Source organism: Podarcis raffonei, chromosome 13, assembly GCF_027172205.1.
Source record: "Podarcis raffonei isolate rPodRaf1 chromosome 13, rPodRaf1.pri, whole genome shotgun sequence".
Lineage (NCBI taxonomy): Eukaryota > Metazoa > Chordata > Lepidosauria > Squamata > Lacertidae > Podarcis > Podarcis raffonei.
In genome coordinates this window covers 9887828-9909715 of record NC_070614.1, presented here as the reverse complement: position 1 = coordinate 9909715, position 21888 = coordinate 9887828, and the positions used below count along the sequence as shown (strand labels likewise).

The 21888-nt window shown below is 48.2% G+C and overlaps 1 protein-coding gene across 1 annotated transcript in view; it reads right to left on the bottom strand.

The window, feature by feature from the left end:
* Window positions 1-20640, bottom strand: part of CNTNAP1 (contactin associated protein 1) — a 46527-nt gene extending 25887 nt beyond the window's left edge. The window contains exons 1-10 of the mRNA XM_053361916.1: window positions 20464-20640; window positions 16577-16678; window positions 15159-15352; window positions 12758-12905; window positions 10794-10997; window positions 6865-7049; window positions 6525-6668; window positions 4048-4321; window positions 3111-3260; window positions 333-504 (exon numbers count right to left, since the gene is read on the bottom strand). Coding sequence (XP_053217891.1) covers window positions 333-504; window positions 3111-3260; window positions 4048-4321; window positions 6525-6668; window positions 6865-7049; window positions 10794-10997; window positions 12758-12905; window positions 15159-15352; window positions 16577-16678; window positions 20464-20539 — 1649 coding nt within the window. The 5' untranslated portion in view covers window positions 20540-20640. The remainder of the gene's footprint in view (window positions 1-332; window positions 505-3110; window positions 3261-4047; window positions 4322-6524; window positions 6669-6864; window positions 7050-10793; window positions 10998-12757; window positions 12906-15158; window positions 15353-16576; window positions 16679-20463) is intronic.
* Between the last annotated feature and the right edge of the window lie 1248 nt (window positions 20641-21888).

Genomic DNA, 21888 nt, shown 5'->3' with positions numbered 1-21888 from the left:
GGTATATATAAATAATACACTACACTACACTACACTACACTACACTACACTACACTACACTACACTACAATAATATAATATAGTTGAAAACCTTCAATAAAATTAAAAGAATTAAAAATTAAATGATGTGTGAGTGAGCTTTCCGAGCAAGCACTGACCTGGACCCAGACCCCGCACACTCTCAGAGCATCCCCTGGTTTCCTGCCATCCTATTTCTATAGGCTTGGCCCAAACACACAGCAGGGAGAACCAGCTAGACCTCATCCCCTGGTCTTGCCAGCCGAAGCCACCATCTTCTGCCCAGGCCAGAACTGCCACTCCAGCAAGCGTACCTGTCTGTGATGCCACACACGTTGAAGTACACCTCAAAGTACTTGCCGAGCCGGTGCAGACGGACCATGTCTAGCTCGATGGGCTGCCGGTCCACGCTGACCATCTGCATGCACCCATGGAAGGCCGTTTGGTTGGAGGCACAACCGGTACGAGAGGCTGGCTTGGGGCAGCCTAGGAAAGACGCAGCAACCATCAACCGAAAGGAAGGGGGAAAGTCCTCCATTACATTTCACGAAACAGAAACAAAAAAAGTGATTGGATGAGGAAATAACGTGATGCCCTGTGTATTATATGTGGGATGTGGGTGGGGCTGTGGGTTAAACCACAGAGCCTAAGGCTTGCTAATCAGAAGGTCGGCGGTTCGAATCCCCGTGACGGGGTGAGTTCCCATTGCTCAGTCCCTGCTCCTGCCAACCTAGCAGTTCAAAAGCACGTCAAAGTGCAAGTAGATAAATAGGTACAGCTCCAGCGGGAAGGTAAACGGCGTTTCCGTGCGCTGCTCTGGTTCGCCAGAAGCGGCTTAGTCATGCTGGCCACATGACCCGGAAGCTGTACGCCGGCTCCCTCGGCCAATAAAGCGAGATGAGCGCCACAACCCCAGAGTGGGTCATGACTGGACCTAATGGTCAGGGGTCCCTTTACCTTTACTATTGTACATTTAGTTTGCAATGCATTTTGCTTTTGGGCTTCTTCTGTCCTGTTCTTTTTACTTTGGAGGTGATGGCCCCCATTTCTAGAACAGTCCTCCTTAGTCTACGCTCCTCCTTTTCGTGACCGTGAGATTTAGCTAGGCCTCATTCCAACACCTTCAAACTTCAATTTGCACCTAGATTAAAATGGCTTAAAACAACTGAGCCGTTTGTTCCTCTTTTCATTTTTATTATTTATTAAATGTATGGTTCACTCTTTTCCCAAGGTAACTCAGAGCAGCTTACAATACATGTGCCTGGCTGCCTCCCCATCTCTTCTCAGGTGCCTCCCTTAATAGTTGTTCTCAAAACCAGTACATCAGCAGGCAGCTCCCGTGGACCCATAGAGCTTGCTGCTGTCAGGGGCTGGACTGAGGAGGAATGGTGGGGCTGCCCCACCTTCTCCTGAACCTCCCCGAGAACAAGAGGACATTATAGATTTAGAACAGCGGTTTGCAGAAGGTCACAGTTCAGAGGCTGCAGAGGGGAGAAGATGGGGAATATTGGGGGAGCAGCAGGAAGCAGCAGCACCAGGGGAGAGACAGCTGACAGACTCAGTGTCTTTGGAAAGCAGTCCTGACACCCCCCCTCCCAGGACCAGGCGAGCATTGAGGGTAGAAGAACAAAAAGGCTCAGAGGCAGAAAGCTCAGATTAGCCAGCGCAGGGGTGACATAGAATAGGAGAGACGTAGGGGGTGGGACTTTACTTGGAGCAACGCCACTATCTAGGGGAGACTGCATTCCTTCATGTCTCTCTGTGACTACTGAATAAATTACTTGGTGGGGGCTGCTAGGGGCGCCTTGGAAGATGCCAGACAACACCATCTCTCCGGCTCTCACGAGGTAATTAAGGGGCTGATGATGGGAGTAAATCAGCCTCCCGGAGTCTCCCTAGGGGATAGGGAGACACAGCCTTGTCCGCAGTTGCCAATAAATCACCCCCGAGTTCGAAAGAAGGAGGGGGTTGGGGGCACTGGACAGAAAGCCCTCGAGTGAGATTCTGGATCTCCCTGACGCTGCTTCCGAGAGCGACCTGGTTGCATTGCTTAAGATAATATAATCGGATGTAAGTAAATGCACATGCTTTGAGCGAAGGAAAGGGTGTTTTATCTGCTAATTAAATCTACTGATGAGAAGTGAAGAGTGATGGGATGGAACGAACAGAAGACTGCAGCAAAGAATCACAGCTATGTCGGTATGTGGAAACGGAATGGAAGGGGGAGGGGGAAAAAACTTCTTTCTTTTTCAATATGCTTTACTTAACAACCCCTCCCCTAGAAGAACCGTCACATGATGGATCGATAGCAAGTGAGATTGGAAAACAAACTGTGTGGAAATGAAAATATTAACTAAGGATTTTGTTTTGTGGAAGATCTGGAAAGAGAAAGTCTTTCCTCTTGCGCAGTTATGAGATCCGCCATTATGAGACAAACTTTGTTGCGATATCTATGGTCAAAGGGGGAGTTGGGCCACTGTTTTGCTACTATGTGAGGATTGTAAATCTGAATGGGCGAAAACTCCCCGGGAAAGACTAATTTATGGTGCAACTGGTCTGGGAAAATTAAGGAGCAGACGCTAGACTGTATTTCATCAGAACTGTCGAAAATGGTGCCTGCTGCTCGAACAGGACTTTTGGATCACGCTTGATTCAACTTGCTTGTGGAAACACTCGGAGGTTATTAAGAAGAAAAAGGATAACAGCAAGGAGATGGGAAGATGGGACTTGTGAATATCAAAGCAGCAGAAATATGAGATGATTAGACCCCTACTGAACTTGAAGCATGGGTACCCCCAACAAAAATTTAAAATTTGGCTAATTATTTGGAGTGTATTATGTATTGGTATAATTTGGTATAACTAATGTGATAAGATTGGTTTGTTAATTGGAAACTTAATAAAAATTAATTTTTTTTTAAAAAAGAATAAATTACTTGGTAAGAACTATTATTGTTTCTCTTCTTCTTGGCTGCTACATGGGAGGGATAGGATTCCACGAAGCCTGACGGCTGCCTATTAGTTAACCAACCATCAGCCCACCCTCTTGGGGAAAAAATGACCAGTTCCCCCTTTAACCAACCCAGAACGCACCTCCAAAGAAGTACTGGTTCCCCGTGCGCAGCTGAATGTCTCTGTCAACGCGGAAGCTGGCGTCATTCTGGTCATCGATGGTGATGACGGCCATGGTTTCGCGCACCATCAAGGCCACCGAATGCCAGAAGCCATCATTCAGGCGATATCCTGTGGGTGGAGGGACACGAGGGGATAAGATTCCTCAGACTCCTCACGTTGGAGCCACGGATCCCCACATCTGGGGCCACCAAAGCCCTCAATGAAATATCTGCTACCTTGAGTGATTCCGATGACACAATGCAACAGAATGCATAATTTTTAAAATAAAAACAAACCCAAATGGCACGCTAGGTTGCATTCCTCTGTTTTACCTCCAGGGCAGGCATTTTAAAGTTTCACCTCAAAGCAATTACAGTGGTACCTTGGTTCTCAAACTTAATCCATTCCGGAATTCCGTTCCAAAACCAAAGCGTTCCAAAATCAAGGCGCACTTTCCCATAGCAAGTAATGCAAAAGGGACTAATCTGTTCCAGTCTTTTAAAAACAACCCCTAAAACAGCAATTTAACATGAATTTTACTATCCAAGGAGGCCACTGATTCATAAAATGAAAGCAATAAACAATGTACTGCAGTCACACAATCAATCCATCAGTAACTGAACTGGGTTCCACACAGTCAAGAAAACAAAAGAAAGGAGCAAAAACAAAAATGCAAAATAAATAGCAAAAACGGGACAGATCTCAGCGTAACACTTGGAACGGAAGTGTGGCACTCAAATCGGAAGTGTGGCACTCAAAACGGAGCACGTTCGGCTTCCGAAAAAGGTTCGCAAACTGGAACACTTACTTCCGGGTTTGCAGCGCTCGGGTTCCAAGTTGTTCAACTACTAAGCCGTTTGAGAACCAAGGCACCACTGTAGAAGAAAATCGTCCCTCCTCTGTCCCCTCCTCATACCTGCCGCAAACTCCAGCTTCTTGGTCTTCGTTTTGGTTTTCGGCTGAGCGATGGTCACGTTGATCTGCCCGTCGCTCAGCACCATCTCGAGCCAGCCCAGGTCGTCTGCAAAGGACGTGTACATGAGCAGCCCCACAACATCCCAGGTGCGGAAGCTGAAGCTGACGGCCAGCTGATTGCGCCGCGGGTACCCGGGCACCTGCAAGAAGTTGTTGACCCCGGCAAAGGTGAAGGGGAACAAGAGGTTGTCTCGACAGTAGTCGCCCAAGTGGCCCTGAAACAAAGGAGGAGACAGCTAAGGAGGTGGCTTGGTTGCTGTTCCCTCACAGCAGGGCCATATGCTCCTGTGACTGCGCTGTGCGGCAGATGGACTTATTAACAGGCACGCAACTCTGCAGGTTGCAAATCTCTGGCTTCTTTTGGAATAAAATTAATGTTATCATGTTTTTGGTGCTAAGAACAGGGCAGGGCCTGAAGTAGCCTCAGAAGTAGGTAGAAACAGAGGCGTAACTCCACTCGGTGTTCTCATTCCATTTACTCCTTCAAATTTCTTTCCTTTTTTTAATAGGATTTTTATTACCGTATTTTTCACTCTATAGGATGCACCAGACCATAGGACGCATCTTGTTTTAGAGGGGGAGAACAAGAAAAAAAAATTCTCCCCCTCTCTGCTCAGCGCCCCTTCAGCAAAGCGGCAGGAGAAATGGAGCCCCTTCCATTTCTCCTCCTGCTTCGCTGAAGGGGCGCTGCACAGCTCTCCCTCTCTGCTGAAGCCAGGAGAGTCTTGCTCTCCGGGCTTCAGCGAAAGGAACCTGAAGCCTCTGGAGCGCAGTGGGAACTCGCGCTGCACTCCGAAGGCTTCAGGCGGCTATCCCTGAAGCCTCCGGAGCGCGGAGGGAGCGCTCCCTCTGCGCTTTGGAGGCTTCGCGTTGCTATCGCTGAAGCCAAGGAGCCTGCATTCGCTCCATAGGACGCACACACATTTCCCCTTAATTTTTGGAGGGGAAAAGTGCATCCTATAGAGCGAAAAATACGGTAAATTATATGTTTTACAATTTCAGATAAACATTTTACATACTTAAGGTATCCATGACTTCCCTTCTTCTCTTTCCGTGGTTCATTTTACATATCTTATATCCCTGATTATTTTACAAAAACTATACCAACCGGTTTGCCATCATTGCATCCACCAAAACTGTTACACAGTTGAATTTATCTTAATGCTGCCAGCGTTTTCAGCTGTGCATAATTATTTTCCATATATTCAAGAAATGTTTTCTAATCTTCTTTAAATGTATGTTCTTCTTGTTCTCATATTATATATGCTAAGTCTACAAGTTGTGCATATTTTGTCAATTTAAGTTGCCAATCTTCTTTGGTTGGGATCTCACTCATTTTCCATTTTGGGGCTAACAAAACACAGGCCACAGTTGTTGCATAAATAAATAACCTTTCCCGACACCTCAGAATTTCAGTCCTTTGACTTTCTTTCATCTACAAACTTTGTAAAACAAAAGCATCCAACATCCTTTAGGTGTCCTGACTTTGCAGGAGGTTTTCTTAAAAAACCTCCATCATCTCAGCGGGAAAATGTCAATGTCAACTGCAAGTCCTGCTTCTCAGCTGTTCAGAGCCTCAAACTTCAAAATGCAATTGCATCACCAAACGTGCAATCACAAAATACATGCAACATTTAGCACGGAATAAGGGTCCACCTTTCTGTTCAGGCATTATCCCTGCTACTTTTATCTTTTCTTACAGAAAAATGAGCAGCGGCCATACACTTTATACAACGTTGTCCTTTTCTCTCTCAGTTGCTCCCCCCTGAACAGCTGATGGGCAGCAGACCCAGAGGAAAATATGTCTGGGGGCTGAATATGCAGGCATCTCTATAAAAGTCTACTTGCTTCTGAATTTACTAGAGAGAGAAAATAACAGAAGTGCAGAGGGCTGCATGGTCAATGCAAGCCTCAAAATAGAATAAGTGTAAGCCGAAGAGCCCTACATTTGGACTATTATGGTGCTGGAGGAGACTCTTGAGAGCCCCATGGACTGCAAGAAGATCAAACCTCTCCATTCTGAAGGAAATCAGCCCTGAGTGCTCACTGGAAGGACAGATCCTGAAGCTGAGGCTCCAATACTTTGGCCACCTCATGAGAAGAGAAGACTCCCCGGAAAAGACCCTGATGTTGGGAAAGATGGAGGGCACAAGGAGAAGGGGATGACAGAGGACGAGATGGTGGGACAGTGTTCTTGGAGCTATGAACATGAGTTTGACCAAACTGCAGGAGGCAGTGGAAGACAGGAGTGCCTGGCGTGCTCTGGTCCAGGGGATCACGAAGAGTCGGACACGACTAAACGACTAAACAACAACAAAGCTGCTTCCGCAGTCTCAGCAAACATCTGCAACAGAGTCAGGGGCAACTAAACAAAGTTCTCTCTATTTTTGCAGACCACAGTAACACGTTCATCCTCACCTCGATCCTAATAGACGGTTTACGACGTCTTGCCAAGTTGCTGATATAGACCAAATTGTAGGCAATGTTTTCCATGCAGCCACGGAAGTTTGGCCGATAGACAAGGCGCTGCTTCTCATAGTTCATTATTCCCCCAAAGAAGATCTGCAGAAGTCAAGGAAACCCAGAAGGGATCAAATTATGTTAGGCTGGGAAACACTGAAAGGTACCACTGCCATGGAGAAAGGGAGAAGAACAGGGTTCAATTTGGGGCTTCAATTTAAAACCTCCAATCAGGGCATCGCAAGTGTAAACCCCTGGCAGAGCTGGGAGCAGCTGCCCAACATCCCATCCCAATCACCTCTTTGTCCAGGTCAAGCTGATCAAACTCTCCGTTAAGGCGGTACTGCAAGACCTCCCCGTCCAAGCTGAAATTGACAAATCGCCTGTAGCGGTCAATGCGAACTTGGTGCCAGTGTTGGTCATCCAAGAGACTTCCCAGTTTCATAATCGTCTCCCCTCCGCTCATGTTTAGTGAGCTGTTGCCTGGGGAGCAGAAACAGCATGTCAACAGGATGCTGGAGATATTGTCCCCAGAAGACAGCCAAAGAATGCTGTTTTTATGTACTGAAAGAGAATCCCCAGAAAACTGAGCAAAAGGTCAATTCTGAAGCTGCAACTCAGGAATGTGGGTGGCTGAAGAACACTGTTCCAGGAAACCTGCAGATCTCTGAATCGAAGGACTTTTTAAACTGATCCAACAGCTTTTAGGGCATTTTAAACTGATTTTTTTTATTATTTACATTATCATTAATTGTCATGTTTTTGGTTTCCTTTTTAAACAGCATTATTTGTTTGCCGTCCTGGGCTTCTCGGGGAGGAAGAGCAGGATACAAAATCAAATCAGTCAGTGAACTAAGGAAAAGTTAATACAATAATAGACCATTAATATAACAATATATTATTCTATTATTTATTTAATATCTGCAGGTGTGGCAGTGGATGTGTGATGGACTGCAGTCTTGCCTTGGTAATGGCCTGGACGAAAGCCAATAAACTGAAGTTCAATCCAGCTAAGACTGTTACACGTCCTCTGAAGGAGCAGATAAGATAGCTTGGGATCCTTTGCTGTTGCTTGAGGCTCAGTGGCCTCAGTGGCCCAGATTGCCTTCCATCAGCTTTGGCTGGGGGCTCAGCTGCGCCTCTATCTGAACAGGGGAAGCCTAACATCTGTTGTCTATGCTCTAGTGCAGGGGTACCCAAACTAAGGCCTGTGGGCCGGATAAGGCCCGAGGGACTCGTTTATCCGGCCCGTGGCGACCCCTGCTGCCCGCGTTATTTGCGCATGCGCAAGTGTTATTTCCAGTGCACATCTGGGTTGGACGAGGCTCGTGCACATGCACACAAGCTATTTCTGGTGCTCCTCCAACCCGTAAGTGCACTGGAAATAGTGTGAGCGCACGCGTATGGGCACACGCTCCCTGCCCTCCGCACGATCGGCGCTGGAGACACTGGCCCGAGGCGCGGTAAGTTTGCTGACCCCTGCTCTAGTGACCTCTAGGTTGGATTAGGTCTTCTCTTGTACACTATTTACTACAAAGCTCGATGACTAAGCTCTTTAGCAACGAAATGCCAGGTTACTGGAACAACGTCCGAGCACTGAACCACTGATACATTAAAAGTGGACCATTTATTACCACGTTTGCCATTGTTCGAGATAAAATCTATTTTGGAAAGAGAAGAAACGAGCACTGAACCGCTAACATATTACAAGGGAACTCTTTATTTACTGCGTTTGCTATTGTTTAAGATAAGACCTATTTGGGAAAGAAACTACTTTACCATTTTTGGGGACGTTTATTGTTTCTTTACAGAAACAGTGGTACCTCGGTTGTCGAACATAATCCGTTCCGGAACACCGTTTGACTTCCGAAAAGTTCGGCAACTGAGGCGCAAAGGGCAGTTTTCAATAGAGAAATTTGGAAAAATAACACAGCAGGAGTCGCTCGACTTCTGAGGCACATTCGAAAATGGAAACATTAACTTCCAAGTTTCTGGCATTCGAAAACCAAAATCTTTGGCTTCCGAGATGCTCAGAAAACCGAGGTACCACTGATATTAGGTAAAGGTAAAGGGACCCCTGACCATTAGGTCCAGTCGTGGCTGACTCTGGGGTTGCGGCGTTCATCTCGCTTTATTGGCCGAGGGAGCCGGCGTACAGCTTCCGGGTAATGTGGCCAGCATGACTAAGCCGCTTCTGGCGAACCAGAGCAGCACACGGAAACACTGTTTACCTTCCCACTGGAGTGGTACCTATTTATCTACTTGCACTTTGACGTGCTTTCCAACTGCTAGGTTGGCAGGAGCAGGGACCGAGCAACGGGAGCTCACTCCGTCGCGGGGATTCGAACCGCCGACCTTCTGATCGGCAAGTCCTAGGCTCTGTGGTTTAACCCACAGCGCCACCCGCGTCCCTTTACCACTTTACCACTTTACCACTGATATTATCTTGTGTCTATTCACAGGTGTGGCAGATGTGGGTTGCAAATTTTGAAGGGTCAAAGAAGTGTGGGGCCCTTACTCCAGCCAGCTTTATCCTCCGCAGACGCTTTCTCCCAGCTAAGCTCACTTTCGTTATCAAGAGTTTAGCTGAGATAAAAGTATCTGGGGAGATGGAAGCATGGGGATGAAGGGCAGCAGAAAGGTTTGGCGTGCACCCATCCACCCATTTGCATGCCCTTTAAATCTCTCACACAAATACACCCATTTCACATGCAAATGCGGTGCTCACATTTAAAGATGAAAGCCTATCAACTTTATGTCCTTTGAGCTCAAGATCATCTCTGCTTAGCCTGAGCTGCTTAGCGGGCTCAGCTGCCAAAGTCTTGCATGCAGACGTTGCAAACTGCACCACCTCTGCCAGAGAACTTCACAGGAGAGGTCTGCTAAACGAAATCTCAAATCTTAGCACCCTGAAACATCTACATGCATTGCTATGAGTTTGACTGCCTTGATTAATGTTATGCCTTCATTGTGCTTCTGTAGTAGTAGCAGGAGTAATAATAATAATAATAATAATAATAATAATAATAATAATAATGATAATTTATTATCTATACCCTGCCCATCTGGCTGGGCTTCCCCAGCCACTTTGGGCGGCTTCCAACAAAAGATTAAAATTACATTGAAACATCAATCCTTAAAAACTTAAATAAACAGGGCTGCCTTCAGATGCCTTCTAAATGTCAAATAGTTGTTTATTTCCTTTATATCTGATGAGAGGGAGTTCCACAGGGTGGGTGCTACTGCCAAGAAGGCCCTCTGCCTGGTTCCCTGTAACCTCACTTCTTGCAGTGAGGGAACCGCCAGAAGGCCCTCGGCGCTGGACCTCAGTGTCCGGGCAGAACGATGGAGGTGGAGACGTTCCTTCAGGTATACTGGAACGCCCACTCATTAGATGTCAAGGAGTTAAAGAACTACACAACTTTTAGAGCACATCTGAAGATAGCCCTGTATGGGGAAGTTTTTAATATTTGATGTTATATTATGTTTTTATATGTGTTGGAAGCTGGAGCAACCCAGCCAGATGGGCAGGGTATAAATAATAAAATTGTTGTTGTTGTTGTTGTTGTTATCAGTTGTTTACTCTCACGTCAAACAAGGATATTCACAAATCACCGTATTTTTCGCCCTATAGGACGCACTTTTTCCCCTCCAAAAATGAAGGGGAAATGTGTGTGCGTCCTATGGGGCGAATGCAGGCTTTCGCTGAAGCCTGGAGAGCGAGAGGCTTCAGGAGAGCCCCAGCGCCAGCCCCACAAGGTCGGGGGACAGAGGGAGGCAGAATGCCGCCATCCCGCTGTCTCCCGAAGTGGTTTGGAGGCTGACGGCGGGGAGACCCCGCCGCCAGCCCCGCAAGCTCCGGGGACAGCTGGGAGGCGCAGCGCGTCTCCCTGCTGTCCCCGGACCTGATCTCAAGGCGCTTCTCCCTGCTGCCGGCCCCACAAGCGCCTGGGGGGGAAATAATTTTTTCCCCCTTTATTTCCCCCCAAAAAACTTGATGCGTCCTATGGGCCGGTGCGTCCTATGGGTCGAAAAATACGGTAGTTATGTCACAACTACAGATCTCCACCCAGGTACCCAATCACTGCCTTCACAGCTTGTCACCATCTCCCACCAGTGTGGTCAACGGTCAGGGATGATGGGACTTGGAGCCCAACGACAGCTGAAGGGCACCATGTTGCCTATCTCTGAGTTGGGACTTGCATGCTTCCCCCCCTCCAAACTCACCAAGGCTTATGCTGAAGACCAGTTGGGCCTGCTGCAGTTCCAAGCTGATGTAATCGCCCTGGGCCCCCGCCGCGTACATTAAGATCCCCTCGCGTTCCATCGTCTTGAAGTTGAACCCAAGCATGTCTTGGACGGTACGGACCGTTCTGGTGCGGAACTTGTAGGCAATGGCATCGTCGCCATCAAAATATAAGACGTCAGACTCTGCGGGGAAGAAGAGCAAAGCAGATGCACAGCTGCTTCCAGTCAAGTCTCCTTTCCAAGTAAAGGTAAAGGGACCCCTGACCGAGCAACGGGAGCTCACCCCGTCGCGGGGATTCGAACCGTCGACCTTATGATTGGCAAAGTCCTAGGCTCTGTGGTTTAACCCACAGTGCCACCCATGCCCCCCCCCTTTCCAAGTATGACAGTACAATAGTAGCCAGTCCCATTGCCAATGCAATCTCATATTAGACCAACAGGATCTTGGCTGGTGCAAAGTTTGCTTGCATGTGACTCCTGATCAATACTAAGAGCCAGCGCCTCAGTTACTAAGCTATATTTTCATCTCAGGTTCCAATAATTTCCTGAATACCTTCCACTCTGAGAAAGGCTCTCCCTATCTTATCTAGCTCTCTCGCCTCAGCCCTAAATATGTCACACCTTGAAGACATCTGGAAAAACACACTCTTCCCCCTCCCCGCCCAGTTTGCTAAGAAAAAATAAACAAACCAATACATGCACCATATTTTCCTCTTTTAACCAATGATTGTGGGGGCCAATCAATTTCCAAACTGCTTCTCCACAAATACAAGTTTTTATTTTGAGTATGTGCTATGATTATGGATTTTTTTGTTAACGTAAAAAAAGGAAAAGAGAGTCATGTTGGTCCGTAATCTCAAACACTGTTTATTGTGAGAGTACTGGTACACAATACTCTGTCTTTGATGCTACTGGTAACTATTTTGTGATGATAATCAGCTAAATAGTTTGAGGATCTATACAACTGTGTAACATGCAGAAAACAGCATTCTTAGAGAAATCAGAGACTGGAACTGAGGGAAGCTGGGGGGGTGGGGGGTTGTGTGGGAGGGTGGGGGGAGGGAGGAAAAATGTGGGGGGGGGATAAGGATGATAGGTTTCCGGATAATATGTTTTGTTTTAATTTTGAATAAAAAAAAGTTTATAAAAAATAAATAAATATTTTGTGCTGGCACCCACAACACTTGGATTAAGATATGAATACCAGCACCTCATTCATTTTTTTCAATGAAAAGCACTGCCTATTAGGAAAACATATCGATCAAGGCAAATAAAAACACTGGGCATGTTCAAAATGTATTAACAAATGTATTGCCCTAATGCAGGAATTTCAGAGGGCAAAGTAAAATAATCTGACTAGAAAGATAACACACTTCAGATATTTTCAGGGTGTCCCCCACAAATCTTCTTTTACTTGGAAGGTATAAATAGCATCCAAGTATTTCACGTTTCTGCGAAGCAGTTGTTTTTAAAATGCCGTGGAATGTTAGCATGTGTTTTAATCTGGTTTTTGGCTTATTGTTGATACAGTGGTACCTCTGGTTACGTACTTAATTCGTTCCGGAGGTCTGTTCTTAACCTGAAACTGTTCTTAACCTGAAGCACCACTTTAGCTAATGGAGCCTCCCGCTGCCGCCGCCGCGCGATTTCTGTTCTCATCCTGAGGTAAAGTTCTTAACCCGAGGTACTATTTCTGGGTTGGCGGAGTCTGTAACCTGAAGCGTCTGTCACCCGAGGTACCACTGTATTTTTGAATGTTGCAAATAGGGTTTGTTAAACTATTTTTTACTGATAATGCTACTGCTTTATCCTTTTCGTAAACCGCTTTGGGATTTTTATCACAAGAGAGAGGCGCTGTACATGAATCTGAGGGTGGGGAAATAAAAATGAAATGAAATAAATGAAAGAAAGAAAAGTCGACATTCCCAGCTTGAATCACTTACGGTAGTAGCAGCCATAAAGGCCGACGCGTAAGCCAATGGAACCATGTGGGTTCCAGGCCACAGGGATGATACGGAGGTACCGAGCCAGGATGGGGTGGTGCAGGTTGTGGAGAGCCACGCCGCTTGCGTTCACATTGCCAAAAAATGTCTGCACAAGGGAAAACAAAGTGGTGATTGGAAGAGAAACTTATCAAGAGCAGCAGCACGATCAGCCACAGGGGGGCTGTCTTCCTAGGCACACAAACACTTTGTGGATTTCAGAACTAAGAGCCAAAGGGAGGGATGAGAAATTAAGGCAATAGAATGCAAAATCTCCAGGCAAGGGCATTTTTTTCTCCCCATGTAGGAAGTCCCAGGTTCGTTCTTTGCCATTTGCCATGGAAAGGAACTTGAAAAAAGCCTCTGCCTGAGACCTTGAAGGCACACAGTCAGTTGGGAAAAGACATATTTATATTCAATATTTACAAGCCACTTTTCACGGTAATGGCACAAGGCAGCTTCCGTACAGTATTAAGATGCAGTACAATGCAAACAAGTAAGAGCAAGCCAACTTACCAAGTCGTCCTACTACATAATAATAATAATAATATAACAATAATAATAATTTATTATTTATACTCCGCCCGTCTGGCTGGGTTTCCCCAGCCACTCTGGGCAGCTCCAACAAAATATTAAAATACGATAGTCTATTAAACATTAAAAGCGTCCCTAAACAGGGCTGCCTTCAGATGTCTTCTAAAAGTCTGGTAGTTGTTTTTCTCTTTGCCATCTGGTGGGAGGGTGTTCCACAGGGCAGGTGCCACTACCGAGAAAGCCCTCTCCCTGGTTCCCTGTAACTTGGCTTCTTGCAGTGAGGGAACCGCCAGAAGGCACTAGACCTCAGTGTCTGGGCTGAACGATGGAGGTGAAGACGCTCCTTCAGGTATACTGGGCTGAGACCATTTAGGGCTTTAAAGGTCAGCACCAACACTTTGAATTGTGCCCGGAAACATACTGGGAGCCAATGCACATAGGTCTTTCAGGACATAAAAACAAGCCATAATAGCAAAAGACTCCCTCAAAACCTGTATAGGGGCACAACACATTTTTTAAAAAATAGAAAGTTATATGTAATAGACAAGTCTTGAATGTCTGCTTAAGGGCCTGCAAAGAAAGAGCCACCCTCGTCTCACCTGGGAGGCAATTTCATTTTGGCGGGTGGGGCTACTGGTGAAAAGGCCATGCCCACTCCAGCCAAACTGATGCACTGACAGGTATACAAGGAGGACCTTCAAGGCTGATGTTAAAGAAGGGATAGCCAATATGGCAGCCTCCAGATGTTGTGGGCTGCAATCCCCATCGGGCCCAGTCAGCACAGCCATATTGTGGGATAACCAGCCTCATATAACCAACATGCTTAAGTCTAATTAATTCATGAAGGGGTTAATACCATAGAGTAAGCTGTCCTGCCAGGCTTAGCTATGTCCACTTCCCCTTACCTTGGGAAGGACTATGTAAACAAGCCTTTGTTCAACCTTAGTCTACCTGAGAAGCTCTCTGTGTCAAGAGGTTTGAGCTAGTTGCTCCAGCTCAACCGCATGGCTCTCACAAGCCACTCTTGACTTCCTACTCCAATAATTTAGGAACTTTCACCACTTTGTAGCTAAGCCAAGCTATACCGCCTGTGCAACTTTCTGAAGCACATGAATCTGACCTTTGGAGAGTTGATAAGTAAACCACTTTTTAACTTATCAACCTGTGGTCTTTTTCTATGCTAGTGGAAGAGAGAAACTTTGGAAGGAATTTGGAAGGGCATATTTTAAAGTCTGTATTTCCATGCTTTACTTTATGACTTTAAATCTCTGCTGGGATTCTCTCACCAAAGAGTACTGGCCCCAGATCTGGCTATTGGCATCCAGGGAATTCTCCTTTCTATATATGTATTTTGAACCAACACATATATTAGGGGTGGTGGGAACTGGTGGCTGAGCAAAACGAGTGTCTTCCTTTTTTGCACCATATAAAGATATGGGCACAGAATCTACAACAGGTGATTCTAGAGGATAAGTCTGGGAATCTCTACATAGCAAAGGATCGTTGTTTTCAGTAGCCACAAATCATGAAGAAAGCTGCATAGATCCCCTGCAAATCCACAACAGGAAGTTGAAAAGGCTGGTTTTCACCACCTGTGGTGCCCAAGTAGGAAAACACAGCAGTTCTGGAGCCAAGAAGCAGAATAAACGAGAGGGACTTTTCAGATGGAATTACCTAATTACCCTTCAGTATTGACGTGGGGAACCATTATCTCGTCAAACCCCTTATAAGCCAGGTTTTGGCAGGAAGGTGCCCACCCGCCAGTCACCTGATGTCACAATGCTGCCCCCTCCCTGTTGGAAGGTAGGGACAGAAACTCCTCTCTCACCCAATTGCTCCCTTGTTGAAAGTAAGGCTTCCAGTTGCTGGGATGGTCCCCGTAGAGCACAATGTAGCGTGTCACCCAGTTGTAACTATTGAAGGTCCCCTGAGTGGCGATGGCGTTGATACGGCATTTCTTGGTCAGGTCAATCTGCAGCCACGGTTGCTTGTCTTGTGGGTCAGGAGACCAGCCTCCGGCACCTGAAAGAGGGTGGGGAGGACAAGATACGGGAAACGGTTGCTTTCGTGGAACCCTAGAATTGTAGAGTCGGAAGGGACTGTGACGTTACCATATGAGAGTGCTGGAGGTGAAATAGTTAAACAAGTTACCCAATCAGAACCCAGGGGGTGGAGTCAGAAGGACTATAAAACCAGCTCTGGGAACCAGGGAAGTTCGTTGGGAGTTGGGTGGTTGGTTGGAGTGGGAGTGAATTGGGACAGAGTCTGGGGGTAGGTTGGGACCTACCACAGAGCCTAGGACTTTGCCAATCCTAAGATCGGCGGTTCGAATCCCCGCGATGGGGTGAGCTTCCGTTGCTCGGTCCCAGCTCCTGCCAACCTAGCAGCTCGAAAGCACGTCAAAGTGCAAGTAGATAAATAGGTACCGCTCCGGCGGGAAGGTAAACGGCGTTTCTGTGCGCTGCTCTGGTTCGCCAGAAGTGGCTTAGTCATGCTGGCCACATGACCCAGAAGCTCTACGCTGGCTCCCTCGACCAATAAAGCGAGATGAGCGCTGCAACCTCAGAGTCGGTTACGAGTGGACCTAATGGTCAGGGGTCCCTTTACCTTTTACTGTGGGTAGGTTGAGTTAGTGTAGCGAAATAAGCTGAGTCAGGAACAGTTAGGAGCTAGGAAAACAAGTAAATATCTGAGAGGTGGTTTAGTGAGTGGAAGTTATAGGTCTGGACAGGCACCCCATGATTGTAATTGACCGATACCATTTATGAAACCACATGCTTGTTAAACTGCAATAAATAAACAAAAGTTTATGTTCCAATTTAAACCTGACTGGACTCAGTATTGTACCAGGTAGGGCCTGGGTGGTGGCAGCGAGAAATAAAGTGGTGGTTCGAACCGCCGACCTTCTGATCGGCAAGTCCTAGGTTCTGTGGTTTAACCCACAGCACCACCAGCTTTGTGGGCCACATCCGATGGTTGGACCACCCTGATTTAGTGTGACAACCATAAGCACAAATCCAGCATTTAGAGACCATGTGCTTCTCCGGTGGCTGGATCCAGTATAGCAATCGTCGCCTACAAGTGACACATTTCACTGCTATGCATTGCTTGTGAACTGCCTTGGGACAGTGGGCCAATTTTGGAAGACAGTCAACAAAACCCAGTGGGCCACTGGCTTAGTCTTGCATCTGTTAATGCTACTGAGCTGGAGAGAGCGTGAAGTCTGTCCCTCCATTATGAACTCACCATAAATCCGAGCGAACGTGGCAGCGCGGAAGATGTTGGATCGGGAAGATGCTGCGAGATTCCAGGTGTAGAGGGGGCCAACCAGTTCATGGTCACAAGTCCCTGCAGGGAAGAAGGAAGAATAGGAGGAATGGAGTCTTTCAATGGGGGCACCTGTCCAAGGTGCGGCAACCTTGGGGCGGGGTTTTATTGCAATGTACGTATGGAAGTGAGAGCTGGACCATAAAGAAGGCTGATCGCTGAAGAATGGATGCTTTTGAATTATGGTGCTGGAGGAAACTCTTGAGAGTCTCATGGACTGCAAGAAGATCAAACCTCTCCATTCTTAAGGAAATCAGCCCTGAGTGCTCACTGGAAGGACAGATCCTGAAGCTGAGGCTCCAATACTTTGGCCACCTCATGAGAAGAGAAGACTCCGTGGAAAAGACCCTGATGTTGGGAAAGATGGAGGGCACAAGGAGAAGAGGACGACAGAGGATGAGATGGTTGGACAGTGTTCTCGAAGCTACCAGCATGAGTTTGACCAAACTGCGGGAGGCAGTGGAAGACAGGAGTGCCTGGCGTGCTCTGGTCCATGGGGTCACAAAGAGTCGGACACGACTAAATGACTAAACAACAACAACATATTTTCTTTTTTACATTATGCTTAATGCTCTTAAAAAGTTGCTTGGATGCTCCTTATGCTGAGAGTGACTTATAAACTGAAATCATCATCATAATCAGGGCGCCAACTTGAATTAAACATGGGAGGGGCCAGGTAAGCCCTGCATAACTGGTCACACAAAGCAGCACACATCCCCCCATTTGAATGGCAATGCCGGTCAACTTGGGGTGGGTGGGTGGCTCCCTCAAATATTTTATGGGGGCGGGCGAAGGGACCTCAGCGCCTAGGAGTTGGCTCCTATGGTGAGCTTGATGGACTAATGGCGAGACTCTGTTTGAGGCAACTTCCTATGTTTTTAAAGCCATCTAAAGCTGCAGTCCTCAACATAGCAGAGGGTTAAGTTCCACAGCGGGACTTACTTCTGAGTAAGCATCCAAAGCATGTCTACTCAGAAATGCTTGGAGGGCAGGAGCTAGTAAGCTTACTGCCACATGTATGTGTAATAGCTGTTGTTAATTATTTGATTTAATTGATTTATAAAATTTACCAGTGGTCTCAGGGTGGGTTTCAACAAATCAAATTACCACCATCCTCAGTTCTTCACTTGCCAAATGCCAGCCATAAAATATCTACACAATTCTCTGATTCCTCATTTCAAATTAACCATACCCATTCATTGCACTGATAACATTCCAAATTATAGACAGGTGCAATTCCTCATAGGCTTGGAGAAAGAGAAACATATTTACTTAGCGCCAAAATCCAGCCAGTGTTGACAACCGCCTCAGGACAGGAGAGGACGCCATGGTGCCATCACTGAGAAGGCCCAGTTCCAGGCTCTGGCCAACTGGACTTTGTTTACTGCTGGCATGGCCAACAGGACCTCCATGGCGGATTTCAATTCGCAGGCAGAACAGTTTAGGGAGCACCCCTCTTTGAGACAGCAGAGTCCCATCCTCTTCAGGGCTTTACAGTTTTAAGCCAGCGCCTTGAATTGGACTCAGCGATGAACTGAGTAGCCAGAACTAGCAGCGTATCACCACAGGCGGACCAACGAATTCGAACTCATGTCATGGCGCTCTGTACTAGCTGCAGTCTCCACACCATTATCAAGGGAAGCCCTACACAAAGCGCACTGCAGTAGCGAAGGAAAGGCACTCCAGACATGCTCAGATGATACGCTATCACAGGGGCCACCATCCCTCAGACCATGTGGTGGGCCGGACTATATTTTGAAGGGGGGAAAATGAATGAATTCCTATGCTCCACAAACAACCCAGAGATGCATTTTAAATAAAAAGCACACATTCTACTCATGTAAAAACACCAGGAAGGCCCCACAAATAACCCAGAGATGCATTTTAAATAAAAGGACACATTCTACTCATGTAAAAAAAAAATGCTGATTCGCAGGCCGGATTGAGAAGGCGATTGGGCCGCATCCGGCCCACGGGCCTTAGGTTGCCTACCCCTGCGCTATCACTACCTCCTGTGTAAAACAGGTTCCAGGGCAGAACCCCCTCCAGATTAAGCTGCATGCCTTTCAAGTTCAGTTTTCTTGGACGCCAGCGGCCAAGACCAAGCGACAAAGTGAGCAGCTCCTGTTTTCCTTCCAGAGATGGCAAGGCACACGCACATCAGGCAGGCAGCACACTGAGCCTGTCACCACTGCAAAATTGGAAGACCGTTTAACAACAGCAGCAGCAGCAGAGCTATCCACCGGCTCCCTCCCTCCAGGTTTATTATTTTTTCCCCCCTTCCACTGCAGAGAGTGGCTGGCACGCCCTTGCAGGCTCAGCTCCTGCCTGCCTCTATCTGCTAAAGAGCAAAATGGGGAAGCCCTCTCTCTTCAGCACCACCAAGCCAGCTATGAGACAGCAGAACAAGGCTTCGAGAAACAAATGGCCAGGGGTGCAAGGAAGTGGGACGCACTCGAGTTCCCTGAGCCAGTTCGAAAAGAGATGCACATTACATCAAGGACAGATGAAGGAAGCCATTGACCTGCCCAAGGGAGGAAAACAAATAACAGGCATCGCATCCCCCAACCTCAGGCAACCTTCCAGTAGCTCACTAGTGCAGAGCTCTCTGGTGGAGAGGAACCCCAAACTCCCCCCCCCACTCAACCCTGTTAAAAAATGAAGAGGGAAGCCATAGATTAGTGTAGAAGTCTGCAGAATCATCACACACACACCCCAAAAAAAAGCAGATGCAGAAGAAATGACCCAGACCTGTAACCTATTTTTGCAAGGCCCTGTATGGTGGGGTGGATGTGGGGAGCAGGGGGCTGGCTTTGTCCTGCCCTCCCAGAGCACCAATGTATGGAACAGGCTCTCAGCCATCCCCACAAACAAACTGTGCAGCCTAAGAAAAAGTGTGTATGTGTGTGTATGTGTGTGTTCAGATGGAAGAAACTACCATTCCCTGGGCCTCTGTCTTGAGAGGGCCCAAGATACACGCTCGCCCAAGAGCAAAGCCGGGATGGGGTGCTGTCAGGAAGCAGCTGATGAAGCCCAAATCTTTGGTACTGAGCCCCAGGTCCCTTGCCCCTATTTTGGAAAAGGCAGCAACAACTTTGAATGCTTTACCCAAAAACAAAAACAAACTTTGCGACCGCAAAGGGCACTGCTACCAGCCCCCAGCCCCCTTAATTTGCTCAGCGACCTAAATGTGCATCCACACATGCCGATCCGCAGGCGCAAAGGTTACGCCAAATGAGCGCCTGTGTCCCGGGTCTCCGGGAGACCCAGTAGCCGGGAAGTGCTGGATGGAAAGCCGCTTTCTCGACAGCTGGCCAGGATACCAACCAACCTCCAGCCCCAGCCCCGCCCGGCAGCTCCCCAAGTCGGGATTCCTTGCTAACACGGGATAAACACTCTGACCTGGGTGGCGGGGCAGGGGGGATGGGGGAAGAGACGGGGAAGGGGACCCAGGCGTCCTGTGCCAAACGACCCCGACGCAGAAGCCTCTCCCGAGGGGGTTTCGAGGGATGGGGTGGTGATGTCTCTCCTACAAGCGCGCGGCGCGAACCCCGCCCGCTCCCGAGGTCCCCAGGGAGCCGCTCCCCGCACCCAAGACGCCGCAGCCCGCGCGCAAACCCCGCGCCCTGCCGCAAGCCCCTCTCCCCAAACGTTGCGCGCTGCGCCGCGCGCCCCGGAGCGCAGTCCGCCTTGTCCCCGCCCCGTGACCTTTTTCCCCCTCTCCCCTGCCGGCCCGATCCGGGCTGCTTCTTCTTCTGCCGCAATGCAGGTGCCGCCACCGCCGCGCCAAGTCCCGGGACACTCACGCCAGAACCAGCCTCCGTGGCTGGGCTGCAGGAGAGCGGCGATGGAGAGGACGAAGAGCATGGCGCGGCCGCCCATGCTGCAGCCGCGGCGCGGGCTGCTTCAGTGCACTCCCGAGCCCAGCCGCCTGGCCATCGCCGCCGCACGTGCGCCCCTGCCCGCCTCCGCCTGCCGCTGGCCGGAGCAAGCCCGTTGCGCGCGCCTCCGACGCGGGGAGCGAGCGCCGGCGCGCCCCCGCCCGGGACCAGCCGGCGGCCTCGCTCTCGCTCTCTCTCCACCGGGCTGATCGTTCCCGCCCCTTAGGGGGTAGAGCGCTCTGCACAGGGTCAGAGGTAGGGTGGACACCTTTGTTTTGGTCAAATAGAAGGCAGGCGGACGCTTTCCCTTTTCATCTGGTGGTGCTGAAGTGACTTCAACGCGATCCATTACAATCTCTTGCAGCCTTGCAAGGGCGGCCCCTCTGAAATTTGTCACACACATATGAATTTGTAAATCTGTCTGTGCTGGCGACCCAGAGCTTAAAGACAGATCTTTCAGAGTCCTTTTTGTTGGGGATAATTCAGACGGAAATTCCCAGGTGTCAAAAAAGGTTATTTATGCATGCCACTACTGCGGCCTGTGTTTTGTTAGCCCAAAAAATGGAAAACTAGTGGTCCCAACTAAAGAAGAATGGCAACTAAAATTGATGGAATATGTGCAGCTTGCGGACCTAACATATAGAATAAGAGAACAAGAAGAACATACGTTCAGAGAAGATTGGAAAACGTTTATTGAAAATATGGGAAATAATTGTGCGCAGCTGAAAACGCTGTTTTCCTTTCCAGCAGATTTTTATATTTCTCCCAAACTCTATACAGATTCTTCCTAAGAATATGCTTCATAAAACTCTTATAAATTTTTGCCTTCCCATACCAAAGACATGCATGCCAGCCGAGTTTTAAGTCATGACCACCTAAGTCCAGGATGTCTGCATTATCCAGTGTAATCCATTCTTTTAACCAACACAAACAGAAGCAGTCTTTCTTCGCCAGGAATGGCCAGAGAAGATTGAGGCTTCGGCTCAGTCACAGCGATTGCTTCACAGCCGGCCCTTTCGTGGCATCGAACTAAAGGTCACCGGCGATCCACGCTGGAGAATCTGTGCGTCCCACGTTGTTGGACTCCATCTCCCGACAGCCTCCGCTATCACAGTCATGTCAAGGCTAATAGGAGTTGTAGTCAAAGCTGGGCTGCTGCAGGGCCTCCCTCAGCCATGGTATGTAGCGGGGTAAAGAAAGCATTTTACACATGCCTCACAGTACCCTGCCTCTTAAATTAGCCCAGGACTGAACGCTGCTGCAGAAGCCTTTAGGGCAGGAGTAGCCAACGTGGTGCTCTCCAGACAGTGCTGGACTGTACAGTCAGAGCCGGCCCAGCCATTAGGCAGG